Genomic DNA, 21,298 nt, shown 5'->3' on the forward strand with positions numbered 1-21,298 from the left:
TTTAGTAGAGTAGTCAAAGTTGACGCAATAATAACGCGTTAACGCAAATTAGTTTTAACGGCACTAATTTCTTTAAAGCATTACCGCAACTTGTGATTTTTAGGTTGTAGCGGGCTGAGTTTTAAAAAGCTAGAGTGAAGATACTGGTATCATATGAAACTATAAAAACCTAAGGAATCCATTGGTACCAACCATGTCATACTAGCTTGTCGCAAAGGAGGTTAAATAACGCTCCAAACTTACACAAAAGTTTGGCAAGGATAAACTGTCATGGCCATTTTCAAAGGGGTCCTTTGACCTCTGACCTCAAGATATGTGAATGAAAATGGGTTCTATGGGTACCCACTAGTATCCCCTTAACAGACATGCCCACTTTATGATAATCACATGCAGTTTGGGGTAAGTCATAGTAAAGTCAGCACACTGACACACTGACAGCTGTTGTTGCCTGTTGGGCTTCAGTTTGCCATGTTATAATTTGAGCACATTTTTAATGCTAAATGCAGTACCTGTGAGGGTTTCTGGACAATATTTGTAATTGTTATGTGTTGTTTATTGATTTCCAAAAATAAATATATACATACATTTGCATAAAGCAGCATATTTGCCCACTCCCATGTTGATAAGAGTATTAAATACTTGACAAATCTCCCTTTAAGGTACATTTTGAGAAATTATGTAATATTTTCTCTTTAATTTAATGTTCAACAAACCGTTGTTGCTTTTCATCAATGCAGAAGTTCACACATCGAGAAGGCTTTTACGTTAATAGCATAACCTTTGTTTTACTTTACCTCATTTCAAGGTCAAATTGTGTACCATTTTGAGACGTTATGGTTCCTCAAAATTACCTAAAACCGTCCCACTTTGTTTAGAATGAGCCCACAATATACCTCTGACACAGTGTGAGTCATACAAATGATTACTTCCTTCCCATATTTGGAACCATTTTAGTACTTTCTCTACCACACAAGAGTCTATAATAAGACCTGTGGGAGGCCTTTTCCTTTTGCAGGAAATACAGCAAATCAATCAAAGTTCAAAATTTGGCAATAATATCAATGACGCACTAATGCAAGTTCTTTTTAGCTACACAAGTGACATGGCTCGAGGGATTTCTCACATCGGACGGTTGGGCGGTCTACCACTTTGGTCAAGACTGAAATATCTCAACAACTATTGCCATGATTGCTACAGACTTTCATGGTCCCCCAAAACGACTTTCCTGATCCCCAGATTTCCCCAAAATTTGTGAGAGAAATGTCTCAAAATGTATATGATCGGTGCCCTAGAATTTCTCCCCTTCAGGATGAATTGTTATATACTTGGTGATCTTTGACCTTTCATCTACAGAAGTGGTTCTCAACCTTTTTTGTGTCAAGGTTTCATTTTACAGGTCTGTAAATTTCTTGGAAATTAGATGATAATTAGCAAGTAACCTATTTGAAATTTCTCTGGAATTACTGCCAAATTACCCCAATATTTATGAAAAGCACAATGGCAGAAAGAGCACCGTGACCAAGATCTACTAAAGAAAATCCCTAAATTGCTAAATATATAAAGGCTTAGCATAATGGCTGTCTCAATGTGTGAGTGTATGCTCTCCAGGTGTGTACCTGTGGGCCATGTAATATTCCTAACACACTTTTACACATGGCATGATGAGAAGGGAGCCCCACACAAAGAGTAGCCTAGGGGCCCCTGAACACCTTAATCCGCCACTGATTGTAGGGAAATCCTACCCATCCTGCCTTTAAAATTACAGCTACAATTGCAAATGTTCATATCACTTTTCATATTTACCACACCACACTTACTATTTTAGTAAGTAATCCTCTTACAACTGTCTTTCAAAGCCCTCCTTTAACAGTGCAGATAACTCATCATATGCTCGTAAACAAGTCTGAATATGCCTTTCTACTGTCAGTGTTTGCATCTCCTCTGGCTCCCAACTAGTCACATTCCAGTGAGGGACGGCCACAGGTAGGAAGCTGGTGAAAGAGAAAGGTAATGGGATGAAAAAGAGAAACGGGTGTGAGCGAAGGAGGAGAAAGAAAACAAAAACACACCAATGAGGAGACCATGGGGGTTCAACACTACTGGCTGCTGCTGCTGTTGGTCGCCTGCCGTGAAGGGATTACAGGTAGTGTGTTGGTGGGGTGTGCAGATAAGATAAGAATAAGTGTGTGTGTGTGTGTTGTTTGAGTTTTTTGTGTGTATGTGTGTGTCAGTCTTGCATGGGTGTGCATGTGGATGTGTTTGTATGAATATGCAGTTTTGGGCTTCTGTGGTGGACTGGCCTCTTCTGGGCTCAGACGTGTCTCAACCTGTCTCCTCAGGAATGCAGCAAACAGGAGCTTTCACGCTAAACCTGTCAGTGATGTAGACATGATGTTTGGTTTACGTAGTTGTGATTAATGTCGTACAAGCGTTTATTAAGGGTTTAGGTAAGTGTGATTCACTCAGGAGGGGCAACAGTGATTAACACCTTGTACAGGAGAGCACAAGCCTCTTCCAAGGCTTTCTCCGGTTAGTCAGCACTTTCACCGTCAACACTCAGACGACAGATCTGTCATCAGTCATGCAGTCATAAACGGCAGTCCAAATTTGGTCTGACGGTGGCAATGGGGTAAAATCACAAATGATTTTTCAGTTTATTGGTTTTCATCGGGAGCATGAATGTGCTCACCAAATTTCATATCAATCTGAACATTATTTTCAAGAGCTGTCACAGATAAACAATAAAAACAAATAAACAAATTTATTTGCCAGTTGAACAAATCTTTTACATTAGTATGTTTTTCGTTGTGATGTTATCTGTCCCCATTTGTAACTGTATATGAAACCTACTTGCATCTTCAGAGAGGAGACGTATTCATGTTTTAGTTAAATTTTCAATGTAAAATTGTAGAGGAATTAATATTTCTTGCAAGAACATGCAAGAATCTGTTTTAAGTATAACAACATGTCATCTGCATAAAGGCTGATTTTATGATGTGATTGGCTGCAGCAATTAGTTTACTGAAGATGATACACATAGAAGGTGAAAGTTGGCATCCTTGTCTGGTTTCTCTGTGCGGTGTGAAGCTATGTGATGTGACTGGAAATCTTCCTTTTCGCCAGGTGCTGTGAGTGACATCAGTCCATATATAAAGCATTATGAGGGCTTGTCATACGACAGGGAGGATCTTCACAGGAAGCACCTGAGAGTCAGGAGAGCCTCACAACCTCAGGAACACACGCTGCAGTTGGACTTTACTGCTTTCCACAGGTAACTTCACATCTCTAACTGTGGTGTTTGTTTCAAAAGCCCTCTTAAACATACACAGTTTGGCTAAATTTTCACTTTTTCTCTGTTTGAACCCTTTATTCCGGGTTCCCAAACCCATAACATATGTCAACAATTAATTGTCCACATTTGTCTGCTGTTGATAGATCTACATACCTTCCACCACACTACAAAGCTTTGACCACATCTGTGTTTTTGTTTCCTGCAGAACTTTCCGTCTGCGTTTGAAACGCGATGTAGCAGCGTTTTCCGAAAATTTCATGGTGGTCAGTGAAAATGGTTCCACATCGCCTGACCTCTCCCACATTTATTCAGGAACACTAGAGGGTGGGTATAACAGGGATAACAATGTACCTGTGATTCAAGTCTAAGCAAATTTACTGGCATCAAAGGTTTTAATCATCGAAAATCTACAGTCAATTATAGTTTTTAAGGATTGCATAAAACATCTGGATAAAACATTTGGATGAAAATCTGTTTTTAATTCCTGATTAATGAAATTTGAAGAACAAAGTAAAACATGTTGAACTGTGCAGATTGAAAAGTAAATTCATCGCTTTCTGTCCTTGCCTCATATCTCATCTCTCTTAACGCTGCCTCTAATCTTTAAGCTTCTCTCAGTATCTTATCTATTTATTTTGTCTGTCTGTCTGTCTGTCTCTATACCTCAGTTATCTCTGTTCATTTTCACCTCTCTGACCCTGACATGTTATCTCTCTTGACCTGGTCATGCAGGTGAACGTGGTTCAGCCTGCCATGGCTCGGTGTTACAGGGTCAGTTTGAGGGAACCATCCATACAGACAACGGGACCTATCACATAGAGCCAGTACATAGATACACCAGCAGTCAAACAGATCACCACTCTATAATCTACCACGAGGATGACATGGGTAAGACTATACCTTCCATTTTCCACTTTAGGAACATGTTTTCTCTGCACATGTTTTCAAGCTTAAATTGGCTCTGTAGTAACTTCTTACTGCCCTCGGTGTCCAGGATGAAAAATTAAACTTGTGCATCTGCAGATTGAAATTGTCAAACTGACGCCCCCTAACCTCAGCTGCTTTATGGCCATTTGGTAATTATGGCAAGAGCACGACAACAAATTCCTTTCTACAGTAGATCTCCCCCCAACAGTTTGATTCATGGGCCTCCTGGTAGTCTCACAGAAAGATAAACATCTTCCTGCTGTTACTAATCCTCATTGCTCTGTTCTCATACTGTATCTGTACATCTGCAGCCTCAAGCTCTTGTACAAACCAAGGTTACTAGGGGTCAATAAATTATCTGCAGCCCTAACTTGTAGTAAGAGTAGCGTTATAATATAACAGCAAAACCTATTTAGAGCTCTGGGGGGTGTTGGCACCCTTCCTGGGCACAGGCCAAAGAAAAGTTAAACAGAAGATGGTGTGACTTTTGAAGGAGAGGGAGAACAGATGGGGGCTAAAGTAAGGAGACAGGTATGAAGGTGAAAGAGGAGGAGGAAAGGGTACAATGGCAGATATGAAGGTGAAAGAGGAGGAGGAAAGGGTACAATGGCAGGAGAAGGATATGAGTTTCTAAAGGTAAAGGTGAGGAAAAAAGAGCAGCATGTAGAGGAACTTGAAGGCATTGGAAACAAACTCTTCGTTGGCTTATGGTTTGGCCAGATGGCAGTCATCAGTGAGAGCTGTCAAAATGTTAATGTGCATGTCTTTCTATCTGTGTGTTTCTCCTGCTGCGCATGCGCATTCGCATCGGAATAAGATTATTTCCAAGAAAGCATTTTCCTAGAAGCAGTGCAGTTCGTGCCAAACCCCCCACCCCCCTGTTTGTCCTTACTGTAAGTCTACTCAGACTCCATGGCTGCCTTTCTCCCTACACCTCCCGCCATCTCTTCCACCTCTTTCATGACTGGAGCAACATTTACATGAGATAACGTCGCAGCTGACAACATCCTGTTCTTTCATTTACAGGCCTGCATATCTGCAGGAAACTGTTTATTGAAATATCATGTGCCAAATCATTCACAATCAATGCTTCCCAACAAGTGGTAATTTAGGACTCGCGGGGGCTGACATAATGTGTATACTCCTGTGTATCTTTCCACTTCCTGTCGTTGTCGTCTGGGGGCTACAAAGGTTGTATAAGGACATTAATCTCCCCTGGGATGTAGGATGTCATGAGGTCTCTCAGGTCTGGGACACAAAGGACGGCCCAGGGCGGCCATTTTGCATTTTGCACAATCACCACCTGCTTGTTTTGCTTGAAAATCAAACACTTGAAACATTAAGGGCATCATTCCACATATTGAATGATAAACAGGACACATTAATAGTATGAAAACCCCCATCATGATTTCACAATGGTGAAAGGATGAAGGTAAATGCGTGTGATGCTAAATGAGCTGTTTATATCTACATAGGGAGCAGGTCCTCTCTCCACGGAGTCCGCCATGTCGCACCACCATGTTTCTACAGTAGTCCAGAACGGACAAACCAAACACTGTTAACTTTTCCTGCTTGGGCCGGAGTTGATAATGTTACTCGCTGCCGTCGCCGCCGCTCTCTCTCTCTCTCTTGCTTCACCACTCACTTCCCCTGTACACACACACTCTACGCACTGGCTCTGCTCCAAATGACCTACGCTATTCTTACAACAACAGGCTCTAGAGAGGGCCATTCGCGTTTTTGTGTCGGCCACTGTAGTTTTTCTACACGCTTGGCACATAGGAGAAATCTTCCATTAAGATTAAACACATACCAATATGCCAAATCTTCAGTTTAACAATCATGTAACTGATTCTTCAAACATCTATTTTTTCGTGGTATTCATTGCCAAATTATATTATACAAGCACGGAGGGTTTGAGAAATATCTCTTTGGGAAAACTGGCTGAACTTTCTGTGTTGCAGCAATGGCTTATCAGCCTTATGCATTAGTGCTAAAGAACCAGCTGTTACAGTTGCAAGAAAGCGTGATTGTTCCGTGACAGATAGACATACAGTATCATACCGAGTGGACAGCAGCTTCAGCTCTGGTGGTTTCATCACTTGCGTAAATGGGGAGGATGCGGGTTGATACAGGATATCTGGACTATATGAGGCATAAAATCTGGACTAAGCGGGGAAATCTCCCACCAAACGTGAATCATGTTATTCATAAGAATACTTGTGGCCTTGTGGTTTAATAAATTAGAGGTTTAATCCAAGCAACAGGCATTTGTCCCTGAGGAGTGGTGTGCACAGACTCTCTCGTAGGCAGTGGAGAAAAAACTTCTACGACACACAGAGTTTAGTGTTATGTTATATTTAGGTTTAGGATTATCTTACACTTGAGGGCACTTGAGGGCACTTGAGGGCACATGGCCTGACCAAAGGATCATTCATGGAGCACTTGGGCAGTGACTTTAGGTCAAAATGTTCCACTGCAGTACAAACATATCCTGGATTAAAAAGGTGGCATTTCAACACTTTTTTTAGCCAGTGTTGTGCCCCCAGGAAACCAAACTCCCCAACCATAATGCAAGAATATATGTGACTTTATACACACAAATATTCAAGAAGTTCTGGCTAAAGTGTTTATTTTACACTACCCTTAACAGTAGAACTAGTTTCCAACAGCTGCTGGGAAGTCTGGACTGAAATGTGACACTCATTTTTCATTTGGGAAATCATTTTCTTTTCCAAGTCTTGCACTAATAGTTTTTTTGCAACACAGGCCAGAAACATGCATCTCCCATAGTATGATGGGGACACAGAAACAAACTGAGAAGGAGAGAGAATAAGGTCTGGAAATAATTCCGTCGGTGGGTCGACACCCGGCATTTAGGCCTCCACGTCCACCCCCACAGCCCACCCCCACTCATGCCATGTACAGAAGGAATAACTGGTTTGCAATTGGCTGCAGGACTTTCGTAGGATGGTGTGATCCAATCATATGTTGCCGGTCCCTCACTGTAGGTCTGATGCAGGGATATTGGGAGATGTTGAACTGCTGAATGAGTGTTTCACACGCACATGCATACATACATACACATGCACACACTGTGCATTACCCCTTGAAGTTCTTACAGGTCACCGGGTTAACTGGCAAAACATTGTCTACTCTCACATTACTGCCAACGGCATGTGAAAGTGATTATGTCATGTGACTCTACTGTAAGTTGTGGAGCTCAAAGCGCACCACATGAATGGTTTATTTTTTGTACATTAGAATCAGGCTATAACCACAGGGCCACTAAAACCTATTGTTTTCATTATTTTTATATTATGCTGAAACATTTTTCAGCACTTTACATTGCATTCTTTCCTCCATATGCAGATCCCCCACAGTCTCTGAACATAAACCTAATACACTCTGCTGCAATGAAGTTTTGGCTCATTGCATTTTTGTGGAATTCTGTGTCTTTGCCAGAGCAACAAGACGGGCCAATTTATACAAATGCAATGTCTCCCTCGACTGCAATCCCGTTATTATTTCATCAATCTGAACGAGGCGGCCTTCCCAGAGGTGTTGCACATTGCAGACGTGAAATCAAACCAGCAGCTATCACAGCGTTTTCCACAGACTGCCCCATGGCTCCCACAAAAAGACCGCAACACTGATTTCCAAATGTGGGTCCTCTGGTCACTAAGGAGCAATGAATTCGATGGATTCCTGCACACGTTGTTTTAAATTGTTCTGTATAAGAAAAGGTTAAAATGTAAAGCATAGTTAATGCTTTAAACTACGGGGAGGCTGTGGCTCAATTGGAAGGTCTGCGATTCGATCCCTGGCTCCTCCAGTCCACATTTCGAAGTGTCCTTGAGCAAGATACTTAACCTCGACTTGCTCCCGAAGGCTGTGCCATCAGTGTTTGAATGAGTGTTTAGATTAGATCCTGATGGGCAGGTTGGCACCTTGAATGGTAGCCATGTTGACAATGTTGACATATAGTGTAAAGCATTTTGAGTGATCGGAGGACTAGAAAGGCATTATATAAATACAAGTTAATTTACCATATGTGAGATCACATGCAATACACCAACAGAGTTATATGTCTGGGGTCATTAGTTGGACCCCTGTGGGAAATAACTGCTGTATCTTAAATCCGGAAAGTAGTAAACTTAACCTCCAGGAAACAAGCCTCTCATGTTTTCTATGATTGGGGTCATAAAGCAACAATTGTGACCTTGTGCACCTTTTGAGTAAACAAGAGAAGTCACATGACCCAGCATCTCTACTTTGTGTCAAGTGTGGAAACTTACTGCAAGACCTTGAAATGTCAGGAAAGATATCAGGAAACATCAGATCGTTGATTTGACGTGGTTTCCTATCTGATATTGACTCTATTTGCCAAATATTGCCCACATTTTAGAAAAGCACATGCATGGGTGTTTAGGCCCCCGGAAACCCCCCTCGCTCAGGACCCAGAAAGAGATAATATCTGTTATTCCTGGTATGATTCATTGCCTCCCCCGATCATTGCTCCTGGTTAAGCATACACACGACGCAACATGTTCCAGCTCAAACAAATAATTTTTGCAAAGATCAGACTGTGGCCCTGACCCACATCAATGTGTGTGTTTATTTGTGGGCTTACTTTGCACAATATCCTGTTTGCTCCAACAAACAGTAGTGGGTTGAACCAAACCTGGTGTTTAATCTCTGTTCAATTATTTATTATGATTCGAGAACACTGTTTTATTTGATACGCCCACGTTGAAGTGAGTCATTGATGTGGTGTCGTAAAAAAAGTTCACTCACTGATGGAACATGTTCAAGGAAAAAATTACTGATGACAGTGTTTGTTTGTTTGTCTGTGTGTTTAAACCTGCATCTTTGTGTGTTTGACTGAAGGAGAGTGTGTTTGTTTGTGCCTTGTTGGCTCTTGTAAAGCAGGTTCATGTAATTGGTAGGCAGGGCTGTCCACTTTGGGCCAATGCTCCCAGTACATAAAGCTGCCTTTATATAATCCCACCATAAAGGGTTCTTCCTGAAGGGCTGAGGTTCTACCCAGAACCATTTGCTTCTGAAGAACCCTTTTTTGAGGAAAGATTTACAATAAATATACAATTACTATTAAATACTCTCCTGCGAATATTATATGTCTAGGGCTTTTATTGTGAAAGGTAAGAATGGAGGAGTGGACAGGAGCGATCTGGGTCATGTCTAGAAGGTAACCCGCAAATTGCGAAAACGTGCAAAAAGTCTTGTGAGACTCGCTGCCCGATGACCTATCCTAACCGTAACCACAAACTGATTGTGGTTTACCCTCTAGACACGACCACCAATCTGGTCTGCGCTGCCTTTGTCAAGGTTGAAAGGAGTAATACAGTTTGCCGTCTTGGTCCAAACTACGTTGCCTCTGTGTTGTTGTTTCATAAATATAGATGCAACTTAACGTGATTGGTTGATGCTTTTACACAGTCCTGAAAGCTCAGAAAAATATTGTTCTGAAAAAATAAGTACAACACTTTTTTGCCGCGTAATATTCACATTCTGTGTGAAAGTATTCATGACAAAAAAAAGTTCAAAAAAATATATTGGCGTGCAAATTAATCGCATGAAAAAAAAGAGTTCTTCAAGGATTGTTGAAAGAATGGGTGTTAAAAGATCCTTCCAGACCACTCCCCCAAAATCTGTCCTTTACCATTTTTCCCATATATTCACACACTTTACTGTTATCCACATCTCATCTCTTCTTGCAACGTAATTTATGTTTTTGTAAATAAATCAGTTAATTTAATTGTCTGATTTAAAAGTGTCTCTGCTTGTTTTTGTGTAGTCCTGCCATCCATGAGAACTGGTGGAACTGATGGATTCTGTGGTGCAGAACCTCTAAACCTCCTCGCCCAAAGCCTCCGACCCGATGAGGTAGGACAGTCCAGACATCACCTCACATAAAAACACTTACGCACACTTTCTTTTTCTGTCCTCACCCTCTAAGTTTCCTCCTCTGCAATGCCATTTATAGCCAATTAATTCACCAGTGATTCATCTGTAAATATAACTGACCTTATTCATTCATTTGGTCACTTTTATTTAGCCTGTTGAGTCACCGAGAGCAAATTACAGGATTTACTTCCAGCAGGATGCTACAGTATGACAGCAGCAGAAGTGATGAACACAGAAAGCTGAAAGATGAGCTGCTTCTTGACAGGCCTCAGCTACATTTACAGTACTAGTGCAGTCAGAGCCCGTTAACAAGCCTATTCAGAACGGGCTGAATGTGCGGTCTGTGGTCTTGCTGCTTGCAGCTTTCTCGAGAACAGCTCATACAAACTACTTCACACTCAACACTGCGCTTCCTTGGGTCCTCAGCAATACACCTGCCATGACATAGTTGCGTCATACACCCAAGTCGCAACCACTCACAGTCAGAAACACCGGTGAAATTTAAAACCCAAGATGACGATGGCCAAAATGCAAAACTCGAGGCTTCAAAACAGCAACCAATGGGTGACGACACTGTGACTATGACTGCTTTTTATATACACTCTATGTTTACACACTGTCACACTGGTGAAATACAATCTGGTTTGATTCTGCATCACTGCTCGGGTTGACTCCAGGAAAGTGAAGAAGAGTTCGGCTGTAACGTTAGTATATCCAGCAGTGAACTGCAATGAGCTGCAGTCTGCCCGCTACGGACGACATGCTGGAGTCTGCAGAGCCGTGAAGCCCCGACCCCCCCGCTGCTGCACAGAGCGCTGTCGCTTGTTTATCCAGAGTTTATTAATATTGAGCATGTCCAAATTGTACCAAATTCAACACTGCATGTCCTTCGGACCCCATTAATACATCCACCAAATATGAAGTCGATCGAGTCGTTCTCGAGATATGTGAAGGACACACAGACAATCAGAGATTCCTTGCTTTATAGTTAGATATAGTTGTATAAAGTATAAAGCTGCTACTGATCCAGATCCATCTCACAACCTTGATTGTGATTATATAAACAGGTATGACGGAATAAACATCTGCCAAATCTATTTAGCTAATCTCTCCCTTGGGTACTAAGTGCTAACCTTTGACCAACTAGGGGACGATCCAAATCTTCATGATCAACAATGGATGTTGGGACATTTATGAATCTATTTTTGACAACATGCCTGCCGGCAGAGATCATTTCCTTTTTGGTCATAAAATGGTCTGAACACATGTTGTTCCTAGTGGAGCGTCCATGTTGTGTCCCTGTGTCTGCACGTCCCATTTCCCCCTGGGACATGGGGCGTCCCCGGTATAATGACAATTCATATACACGTCAGCCACACGTTCATGAATTTACACCTTCAATATAAGAACGAATATTGACTAAATCTGAGGAGAGGTTCAAGTACATGCTGGTGATTTTAGGAGGATTCACATCTGCCAAATCTACACTGTCCCCTTTAAAATCTGTTCACCTGTAATTTCTTCCGTTTTCTGCAATTTTCACCCACAGGAGGCGCCAGCGAGCCGGTCGAGGAGAACAGTCGATGAGTCAAAGACCAGTTGCCTGCTCCACTTCCACGCTGACCACCTCTACTACAAGAAGTTTAAGTCCTCTGACGCAGTCCTTGCTCAGGTGACCGCTTCAACTCTGTTCTCATCATTTATCTTGACAAGACATGAAGTTTCATACAAGTTTTCTTAATCTTCTAGTAGTCAAAAGGGTTAACACACACACAGAAAAAAAATCAAATGCCAAATACTACTTATACTTATAGCTGATAAATAGAGGTCACTGAAGTTCAGATACAGTGACCTATTTTTCTGAACACAAAGAAAAGGCTCAAGCCAGAGTGTCACCCCCTCCAGGGTGAGACACTGTGATGCTGCTGATACCTGAGCTGCCTGATGTTTCGGGCCTCTGAGAACACAATGTACTGCGGAGTAATTCCAGTAATGGAACATCCAGCAGGAGCATCAAGACACAACAGGATTTCCTCGGCCATTGGCTGATTTTGCAACTTTGTCCCTGAATACAGCGTCCTGGGTACACGGTGCTGCAATCAAAGTTCACCTGATGTAATGCCAGTGTCATTTGGCAATGGATCAGCGATCCTTCTTATGTTGTCTTGTTTCAAAATAGTGACCGAGGAAAGGGAATCTAAATTTGTTTAATGTTGAATTTCCCCTTATTTTAACTGAACTGACCTAATATGAGCAGTCTGTGATCTCACTTAGGGTCTGTCCTTGTGAAATATTTCACAACTGATCTTCGATTAGCCGTTTGCTGGACTAAGGCAGGCATTTTGATCATGATTAAAACCTTTCTTTTTTTTGGCAGGTTTTTCTCTAATGACTAAAAGGATAGAGAACAAAAAAATATTTTGAGGTAGTGAATTATTTACCACTGAGGCATTCAACAAGTAAGGGGTAATTCAGGGTGATGCAAGACGCCTCCACTTCAGGTCGGGGTCCACATGCCACAGACAACTGCTGCATCGCACTGAAGGGGTTTATTTCACAACAATGACCTGCACTAGCTGTACATTATCCCGCTTATTACACGGCTACTTACTTAAGAAATCAATAATTTGAAACAAAAACGAGAGTCTGACATCAGAACTGCGCTGATGGCAACCGTCTGCTATACAGAAATAACAGACCGTAGAATCAGAATCGAGTATTCAACAAAGACATGTAATAATACTAAATAAAAGGGCCAAGCTGTTGCTGCAGCGAGGCTGAATAAAGCACCACATGCCAGGGCCTGCACAGGCGCACACAGCTGTCACACAGCAGCAGTAGGGAGGAGGTTCAGAGCCTTCTCTCTGGTGGCACATGGGTCGAAGACATTTGGCCTAATAAAGCTCTGTGCCAGGTGTAAAGGCCTGGCACAGAGCAGCCAGTCCACATCCAAAATGTCGAACTCGAAGCTTCAAAACGGTAGTCCACAAACCAATGGGTGACACTTCTTATCTCGATTATTTATTTCCTTGTTGTGTTGGCTGACTGGCTTTGAACTCAGATTTGAGCGACATACTGGGTTAAAAGCTGCATTGCCTCAGTGCAATAGGAAAGATAACAGTGATTTAAGTGTCTGTGTTGAAGATTCTCTGTCTGAACAATGCGCTTGTCATTGGGGTCAGAGGTCATATGAGATGCTCTCCTGATATTGAGTTTAGCCACATACTGATGTGGGAATCCAGTGACATAACTTGAACATAAATACCTCTGTAGCTTCCCCTAAATTAAAACCAATGAACAGTATTTGTCATTACATTCCTTATTTGATACAAAATTATAACATCATAGATTGTTTCATTTTATCTCATTATTTTAGATTCATGTTCTCAGCATCTGATCCAGGTTTAACATCAGTGCTTTTTAAAATTAAATCTTTGTGACCACAGCAAAGTCAGTTATTGAGTAAGAACGCCTGTCCTGAGCTGGTTTCTGTGGCCACGCTGTTATTCTCTCTGGCCTTCCTCCTGCTGTCCGTCCTCTCATCACCTCCTCACCTAAAACAAACTTGTTGTTGTCTCTGGTTCGGAGCCAGATCTTTGTTGCATCAGGACAGAAACTATACCGTAAGTGATGCCGTGATGTAATCTGAGAGTGTAACTAGACAAAATGCTGTTGTCCATCTCCGCTGACCTGGTTTCAGAGTCATATGAGGCGTCTAAGGTGACAAATATTAACATTGATGGAAAATCCCAGTAGGCCTTGCTGTATGTTCGTGTCCTGCTCTATAGACTCAGACCTTCACATGTGACCGGTTTGCACATGCCTCTCTAGACCGGCTGTGCCACCCACGCTGAAAAACACTCGCCTCACTTTACAGATTACCTCACGTGGTCCATTTATGAATCATGATCAAAACTCGGTCACGGGTGTTTGAATCTGCATAATGTATCAGAGAGGTGGGGCAGTTCAGGGAGAGTCAAGTACATTGTCAAAAGGATAAGTTGTTAAATCTACTGTGAAATATCAACCCGGTCTAACAGGAAGACATATAAATAGCACAACATTACACAGACATTCCACGTGTCATGAGGACGCATTTTAGGCTTTTTGCATGTTTTTGTACGCCACACAACAAAACTACGGTAACGCCCACGGTTAGGTTTATGCAACAAAACCACTTAGTTAGGTTTAGGAAAAATGTCATGGTTGCGCTTATAAAAAATACATACGGAAACAACGAAACATAAGTACAGAAAACATGTCACGAACGTCACAAAATAACATCACTAACGTAACTTGTAAAACAAGACACCGGTCTCGAACACCAGTCTTCTGGTTAAAAGTCCTGTGTTTGTTGGACCCATCCACCTCCCCTCCCGTCCATCATAAGCGGACTTTCTCAGTTTGTATTGTACGTCACTAGCTCTGAGTGTAACATAGTCATGCAGATGCGTTTACATCGCAGTCATTACAGACTACATGGCGTACAAATGACACGGCAAAAGCAAGAACGGCCTTCTTATTGCACGCTAAGTGCTTTGCGCATTATCGTGGCATTCATCATACGCCTTTTCGTGCGAACAGGCTGGAAATACTGTTTTGTGATTGTCAAAACCTTCAATTTATTGCCTTCTGAAGCTACGGTGGCCCTGAAAACTATTGCTATTGAGTGTTTTCTCACATAAATGTGTGTTTCTCAGGTCGCCTCCTACATGCGAGCTGTGAACGACATCTACGACAAGGTGGATTTTGATGGAGTCAAGCTGATCAACTTTAAACTGAAATCCCTCATAGTAAGATCCTTCAAACAACAACAACACAATTGTGCCACATCTTAGAGTGACACAATGATAACTTTAGTAACTAGTAATCCTTAATGCATCAGTCTCAGATGGTGTCTATATGTCTTTTTCTACCAGTGAGAGTCAAACAGGGACTCTCAGCCTCAAAATGATTTCAAATGACTGAAATATTATGCTAACTTTCTCTTAGCTGTGGAGGAAGTAGCCTATAATTGTTTGTATTCTTATAAGTCAAATGAGCTCCTTGTCCCGTCTCCATCCAGATGGATAAGGAGGAGAACAAAGACGATCCTCTGAACCCCCTGTACATCGGGCCTGAGAAACTATTGAGTCTGTACTCTGAGAAGAACTGGGGCAACTTCTGTCTGTCCTACCTGCTCACTAACAGAGACTACAGCGGAGTGCTGGGGCTCGCCTGGGAGGGCAAAGCTGGTGAGTTGGTCTCACTATGTACGTAAGTAACACACTTACTGTACATATAGGCTGCAGTGATTTGTATATTTGCCTCAGAGCACAGAGGTCCTAAAATCAGTAAAGACATGTAGCTGGTATTAGGGTCCTGTCTAGAAGGTAACAAGCAAATTGCGAAACTCTCGCGAAATGGTTAAGGTTAGGCATTAACCTCCACTGTTTAAGGTTAGAAGAAGGCAGCGAGTCTCGCAAGTATTTTTGCAAGTTTGTGCAATTTGCAGGTTACCTTGTAGACACAACCAAGGATAAGGAATACTTTACTTTACCATTACTTTATTTCGCTTGGAGGAAGAAGCCATAAAACAGCAGGTTGATTAAGAAAAGTAGTCACACACTTGAACGGCTCTCTTTTTATTTTATTACTTTGTAAAGCTTTGTAAAAACACTATATAGCTTGTGATACAGAGTAAACATGGTATGGTCAGACTTTGCGGAATAAGATCATTTCAACAAGCTACTAAAGTTGTTGAAACACCTAACCCTGGAAATGACATGGGGAAAATGTGTGTTAGTGGGTTAAATTGCCTTTACCTAAAACCTTCACCTAAATTTAACTTGAACCTAACTTTTGTCTAAATAACTTACTGTACCTTTAGAGAATTTTTTTAAATCATAACCCAAAATACTGACTAGAAAGGCATGTCGGAATTCCATTGTTATCTATTGAAAATAAGTAGATAAAAAGAATAGGGTTATTATGGTTTGTAGGATGATTTAACAGTTAATGATACAAATAAAACATTTACATACTTTTAACAGCGGAGACAAAAAACATGGTCTGTCATGAAAAGTGAAATCATGTTTTGCTGCTCTGCCACTCCGTGTGAATCTCTGCATGAATCTCTGTTGATCTATCAAATCGCATTTCCTTCTCTGGCCTCCCTGGCCTTCATGTAACACAAGCTCGCCAGAGGCCACGTTCCTACACACACTCACAGTTTACAGATCAGTGTGAATGATCTGACCCGTGACGGAGGTGATCCGGGGTGATTGGTTTGGATTGACAGGTTTTTTTGCGTAAAGCAGGTGTAAAAACCGGTGCAACTGCACACTACGTGTCTAGTTCATTAGTCGGGTCAATTAAGGAGTTACAACAGATGTGCACATTGTATGTCAGCCTCTGTTGGTTTTCCTGCATCAAATGATGTTGTGGCACTCAGAGTTGCAGGAATTAAACAGCCCGTATTTCAGGCCTTTCATACGAGCAGTGTTTTGGTTTGAGAGCACAAAAGCAAAACGTGAGTGAACTCGTCAATTAACAATCCCAGTGATTTGCATGTTAAGCTGCTGCTGTCAGGCTGAAATTATTCGTAAATGCCAAGAAGAGACGACATTATGGATATGTTTCATTATTTCTTTTCATTCTAATTATATTATTTACTGACAAAACCTATATGACATATCACATTTACAAAAAAAATAGATAAATGAGCAAACAAATAAAAAAAAAAACAAACATACCACACCCTTTCGCTGAGAATGAAGCAATAATAATAAAAAAAGATCTCCTTTAAAAGTAATAATTTGCATCAGGCTCTTATGAACTCACTTTTCAGTTCTTCTATAATGTAACAGGATTATAATTCAATGAAGTCATAAGTTCTTTCCCTTTAGCATATTGTTACAAAATGCCAGTTAAACTCACAATGCAGTGTTACTGAACCAGGGTTATTATAGTAAACTAATACCTAAACTAAAATGAAAATAAGCAGTGAAATATATTGTTAGTAAATTGAAACTAACTAAAAACTATATACTTTAAGAAAAAATAAACTGAAATGATATTGCCTGGTTAAAAACTAATAAAAATAAAATAAAAATTGACCTAAATTTATTTAAGTTTTAGTTTTTTAGCTATAATAAATCACTACCGAAAAAAGGAGACGGCATGAATTTCCGTCAACTCTCGGGACGTTGAACCACAGAAACGGAACGGACTCGACCTTCCAGGAGATCGGACATTAAAGTAGAACGAAGATTGAACATTAAACATTATGGACATTCCTACACAGTTCTCCAACCATGTATTTTGTATGTATATCTAGCTACATACTTCTATACCTGGCCCAACAAAAACAAACAAATACTAAAGATATAAAAACTAAACCTTTCTGGAAAAACTGAAACTAAACTAAAACTAACAAACACACTCTGGAAACTATCTAAAACTAAAATCGAAAAGTCAAAACTATCATAACCTTGTACTGAATTTGATATTAACTCTTAACGATATCTGACATTTTCTTACAAAACAACGAACAGAATCTGCTTTAAGAGAAAAAATCGCAAACTTCCAGTCACTGTTTAACTTTTATTACATTACAGGTCAATGACTTAAATACACTAATTCACTAGAACATAACTAATCAGCCACAACTCTGAGCTTTGGTGAATGTTAGGATTGTTGTGGTAGGAGGTTCTTCCTGCTCGTCTCTATGACATTCACTCAGACGCAGCTTTCGATTGGCTAAACTGAGGGGCGTGAAAGCAGACCACCACAATGACATGAACCTTTGACACACACACACACATGCACGCCACTCCCAGACGTCTTAGTGAGGATTTCTGACTGCATTCCTCAGCTTGATCGCCATGGTGACGTCTCACGTGAGCCACACACACACACACACACACATTCATAGTGGCGGTGACATTGTTGTGACTATTCCAGTCTCATGTGATCGCCCTGAAGGGTATAAACGTGGATAATGTTTCATCCAGAAACAGATACGCTCAACCTCAGTGTTTCCATAACCCACATTCACCAGTTTATTACTGGTGTTGGGACATAGGAGGCCCATTAACCATAAAGAGACCGTAAACTCAAAGACCACAATGCCACTACAGCTTACAGCACGCACACACACAGACATAGACACATGCTCACACACAGCCGCCATCAATCACTTGGACCTCCTCCTCTGACCTCTGAGAGTCGTTTGTTCATACGTCAGCGGAGGTCGAGGGGTTCAGGGTCTAAACGTCTCGTGCCACTCAAGCTTTCGCACCAGTAACATCCCTTCCTCTCCTGGGACTAATTGAGGAACAAATAGTAAATTTCCACACAATAATTTCGGCGTTGTTGTGGATGTTTGGTTTATTTTTTAGCTTAATGATCCTTTTGGGAGTACAAACTCATAAAGACTAAAATAACACCATAAATGTATATCCTTGAAATGTTGATTTTTAACCTTCCATTGTTGCCCTTGGGACGCCTCCACTACTATATCTTTCACTGCCTGCTAGCAGGATGGAAAGTTACATGAATATGAACATATAATAGATGTTTGAATAGATCAGACTCTCTACTTTCTGTCGATTGTGGTCATTTCTGTCGTAAAAAAAATAATCCAGGCAGAGTATAACCTTAAAAATATGGCGTCTCCCAGTCCCTCCCCATATACCACAGTATATAAGTCCAACAATTAAAGGAGCAGTGTGTAACATTTCGGGGGCTCTATTGGCAGAAATGGAATATAAAATTAATAAGTATGTTTTCTTTAGTGTATAATCACCTGATAATAAGAACAGTCGTGTTTTCGTTAGATTAGAATGAGAAGTTTATATCTACATAGGGAGCGGGTCCTCTCTCCACGGTGTCCACCATGTTGTACCGCCATGTTTCTACAGTAGGACAGAACGGACAAACCAAACACTGTTAACTTTTCCTGCTTGGGTCGGGGTCGCTCCCGTCGCCGCCACTCTCTCTCTCTTGCTTCACCACTCACTTCCCACGTACACACACACACACACTCTACTCACTGGCTCTGCTCCAAATGGCTCTAGCGAGGAACATACGCTCGTTTTCGCGTCAGCCACCGTAGCTCTCCAACACGCTTGGCACACGGGAGAGGCTTCAGTTGGTTGCAATCTACTCACTTCACCGCTAGATACCGCCAGATCTTACACACTGGACCTTTTAAGCATGTAAACATGTTCTAGTAGAAACCCAAAATACAAGGATGAACTTGGAAATGAGCATGATATGTCCCCTTTAACCTTCCACTGTTCTCATGGGACGCGACTACTACGCGGGGCTGGACTGGGACAAAGTATCGTCCCCGGCATTTTGGCCCAGAGTGGCCAACCACAATCGATCACACACCACCCATCTTCGGGATACCCTATACTGTATGTATACCAACAATACTACTCCATAAAAACACTAAAGCTAAAGTACATCTATAAATAACTTATGTTAAATTCTAAAATAGTTATATATTTCCTTTTCTCTTTTGTATAATTGTGAACCCTGTCCACATGCAGCTTATTGTCCCCTGCCTATTAGCTCCTCATTAAGGGAGGTTATTTAAGAGAATGTGAATCTCTGTATTGTTTGGCTCTGATGAAGACGCGCCTGGCTGGCGTCGAAACATTAGTCCTCTAATAAAGTTGGTTGCCTTAAATATCCGTGTGCTCCAGTATACTTTTGACCAAAAATCTCTGAAGTCTCTGCCGATACATGATTACCATACTCTGAGAGCACTGGACAGGCCTGTTGAAGCGTGTTACTGTGAAGCCTTTTCCTTCATTTTAAACTATAAAGTTATTTGCCAAGCGGTCCATTGTAAACATCCATTCGATTTTGTAGTGGTACTTCAGGTCCAATAATGATTATGATACACTTTTATGGTTTAGATTTAAGTTGGAGAATTAATTGCTTGATTTAATCTGTCTGATCAATATTCTCGTTAAGCGTGAGTCAAATGTTATCACACCTGATATCAACGACAGCAAAAACACAAAAAATAAGGTTGAATAAGAAGACCTGTGATGCATTCCAGCAAGTCTGTTATTTGTATTCACGCAACAAAATGGTCAAATTTGGTCTCACAATACAGCAAGAAAATCCTATTGAGATTTGCAACGTGAAGGTCAATGAACTCTGGAGACAAAGAGAGCAGTGATGGGAAGTCATCGGATGATGTTACATTATTTACAGTACTTTTGATAGACGTCCAGAAAACATCCATTGTACTTCTCTGGGAACTTTGGTCAGTGTTATTAGAGGTCAAATCGCTCGCTGTGTCTGTTTTTGTTGTTAAAGTGTTATTCGGACACCCGGATTCCCCCCCGCTTGTTTATCCAAGGAAAGGCTGCCCCTTTACTCTTGTTTGTGTGCTCATATTAAACCGTGTGAAAGAGTGTGTGTCTATGATGTTAATTGATACCAACTATTTCTTGAGGCGGGTGCTATGTGTGTCTTAGTGTGTGTGTTTGCTTGTTTCCCCCTGATGGTGAGTGTGTGGCATTAAGTGAGCCGGAGGGTCGCTTGTGTTTTTCCAACGAGCTAATAATAGGAGTCTTTCATTGCGGCTCCTTTCTGTGGCGAAGACGAGAGGGAGGAGGGGACACAAATCCGCAGCCCCTTTCTGCTCGCGCTGCCAAAAATCACAGCGCAGCCCTCCAAAGTAAGCTCTTTCTAGGAAACCCGGCTCCTTGAATAGCCCACCAGGGAGGCCATTTTAGGTCAAAAGCTGCGAATGCGCGGAAAAATGCATCCAGAATTCTTGATTAACATGGCTGAGGGGGTCTTTCCTGACAGTTTGTTGATATGAAACTGTTGACTTTATACTTTTGGCAGTGATGAGTACAATTAATAATGACAATTCCTTTAGAGTTTTCCTCTAAAGCTAAAAAAATAATCAATGTGCTTTCTCATTTCTGGTAAAAGCCATCATGTGACATCAAACATCAAGGGATCAGCTTACTCTATTGTCACTGGCAGCCTCCTTCACCTGACATATGACGGTAGAGTAACCGGCTTGTCTTTGCTCCTCACCCCTACAGTACCTTCATTGTTTCTACAACAGCACAGATAAAGGGGCACTTTTGTTTTTGTTTTTCAACCTCTAACTGTCCCTCGCCGTTCCTGGAC

General features: G+C 41.4%; 1 protein-coding gene across 1 annotated transcript in view; it reads left to right on the top strand.

The window, feature by feature from the left end:
- Positions 1-679: 679 nt before the first annotated feature.
- Positions 680-21,298, top strand: part of si:ch1073-396h14.1 (disintegrin and metalloproteinase domain-containing protein 10) — a 34,616-nt gene continuing 13,997 nt past the window's right edge. The window contains exons 1-8 of the mRNA XM_037771019.1: positions 680-2,143; positions 3,124-3,271; positions 3,498-3,616; positions 4,025-4,180; positions 10,038-10,126; positions 11,697-11,819; positions 14,848-14,940; positions 15,213-15,381. Of these exons, the coding sequence (XP_037626947.1) occupies positions 2,083-2,143; positions 3,124-3,271; positions 3,498-3,616; positions 4,025-4,180; positions 10,038-10,126; positions 11,697-11,819; positions 14,848-14,940; positions 15,213-15,381 (958 nt within the window). The 5' untranslated portion in view covers positions 680-2,082. The remainder of the gene's footprint in view (positions 2,144-3,123; positions 3,272-3,497; positions 3,617-4,024; positions 4,181-10,037; positions 10,127-11,696; positions 11,820-14,847; positions 14,941-15,212; positions 15,382-21,298) is intronic.

This window comes from Sebastes umbrosus, chromosome 5 (genome assembly GCF_015220745.1).
Source record: "Sebastes umbrosus isolate fSebUmb1 chromosome 5, fSebUmb1.pri, whole genome shotgun sequence".
NCBI lineage: Eukaryota > Metazoa > Chordata > Actinopteri > Perciformes > Sebastidae > Sebastes > Sebastes umbrosus.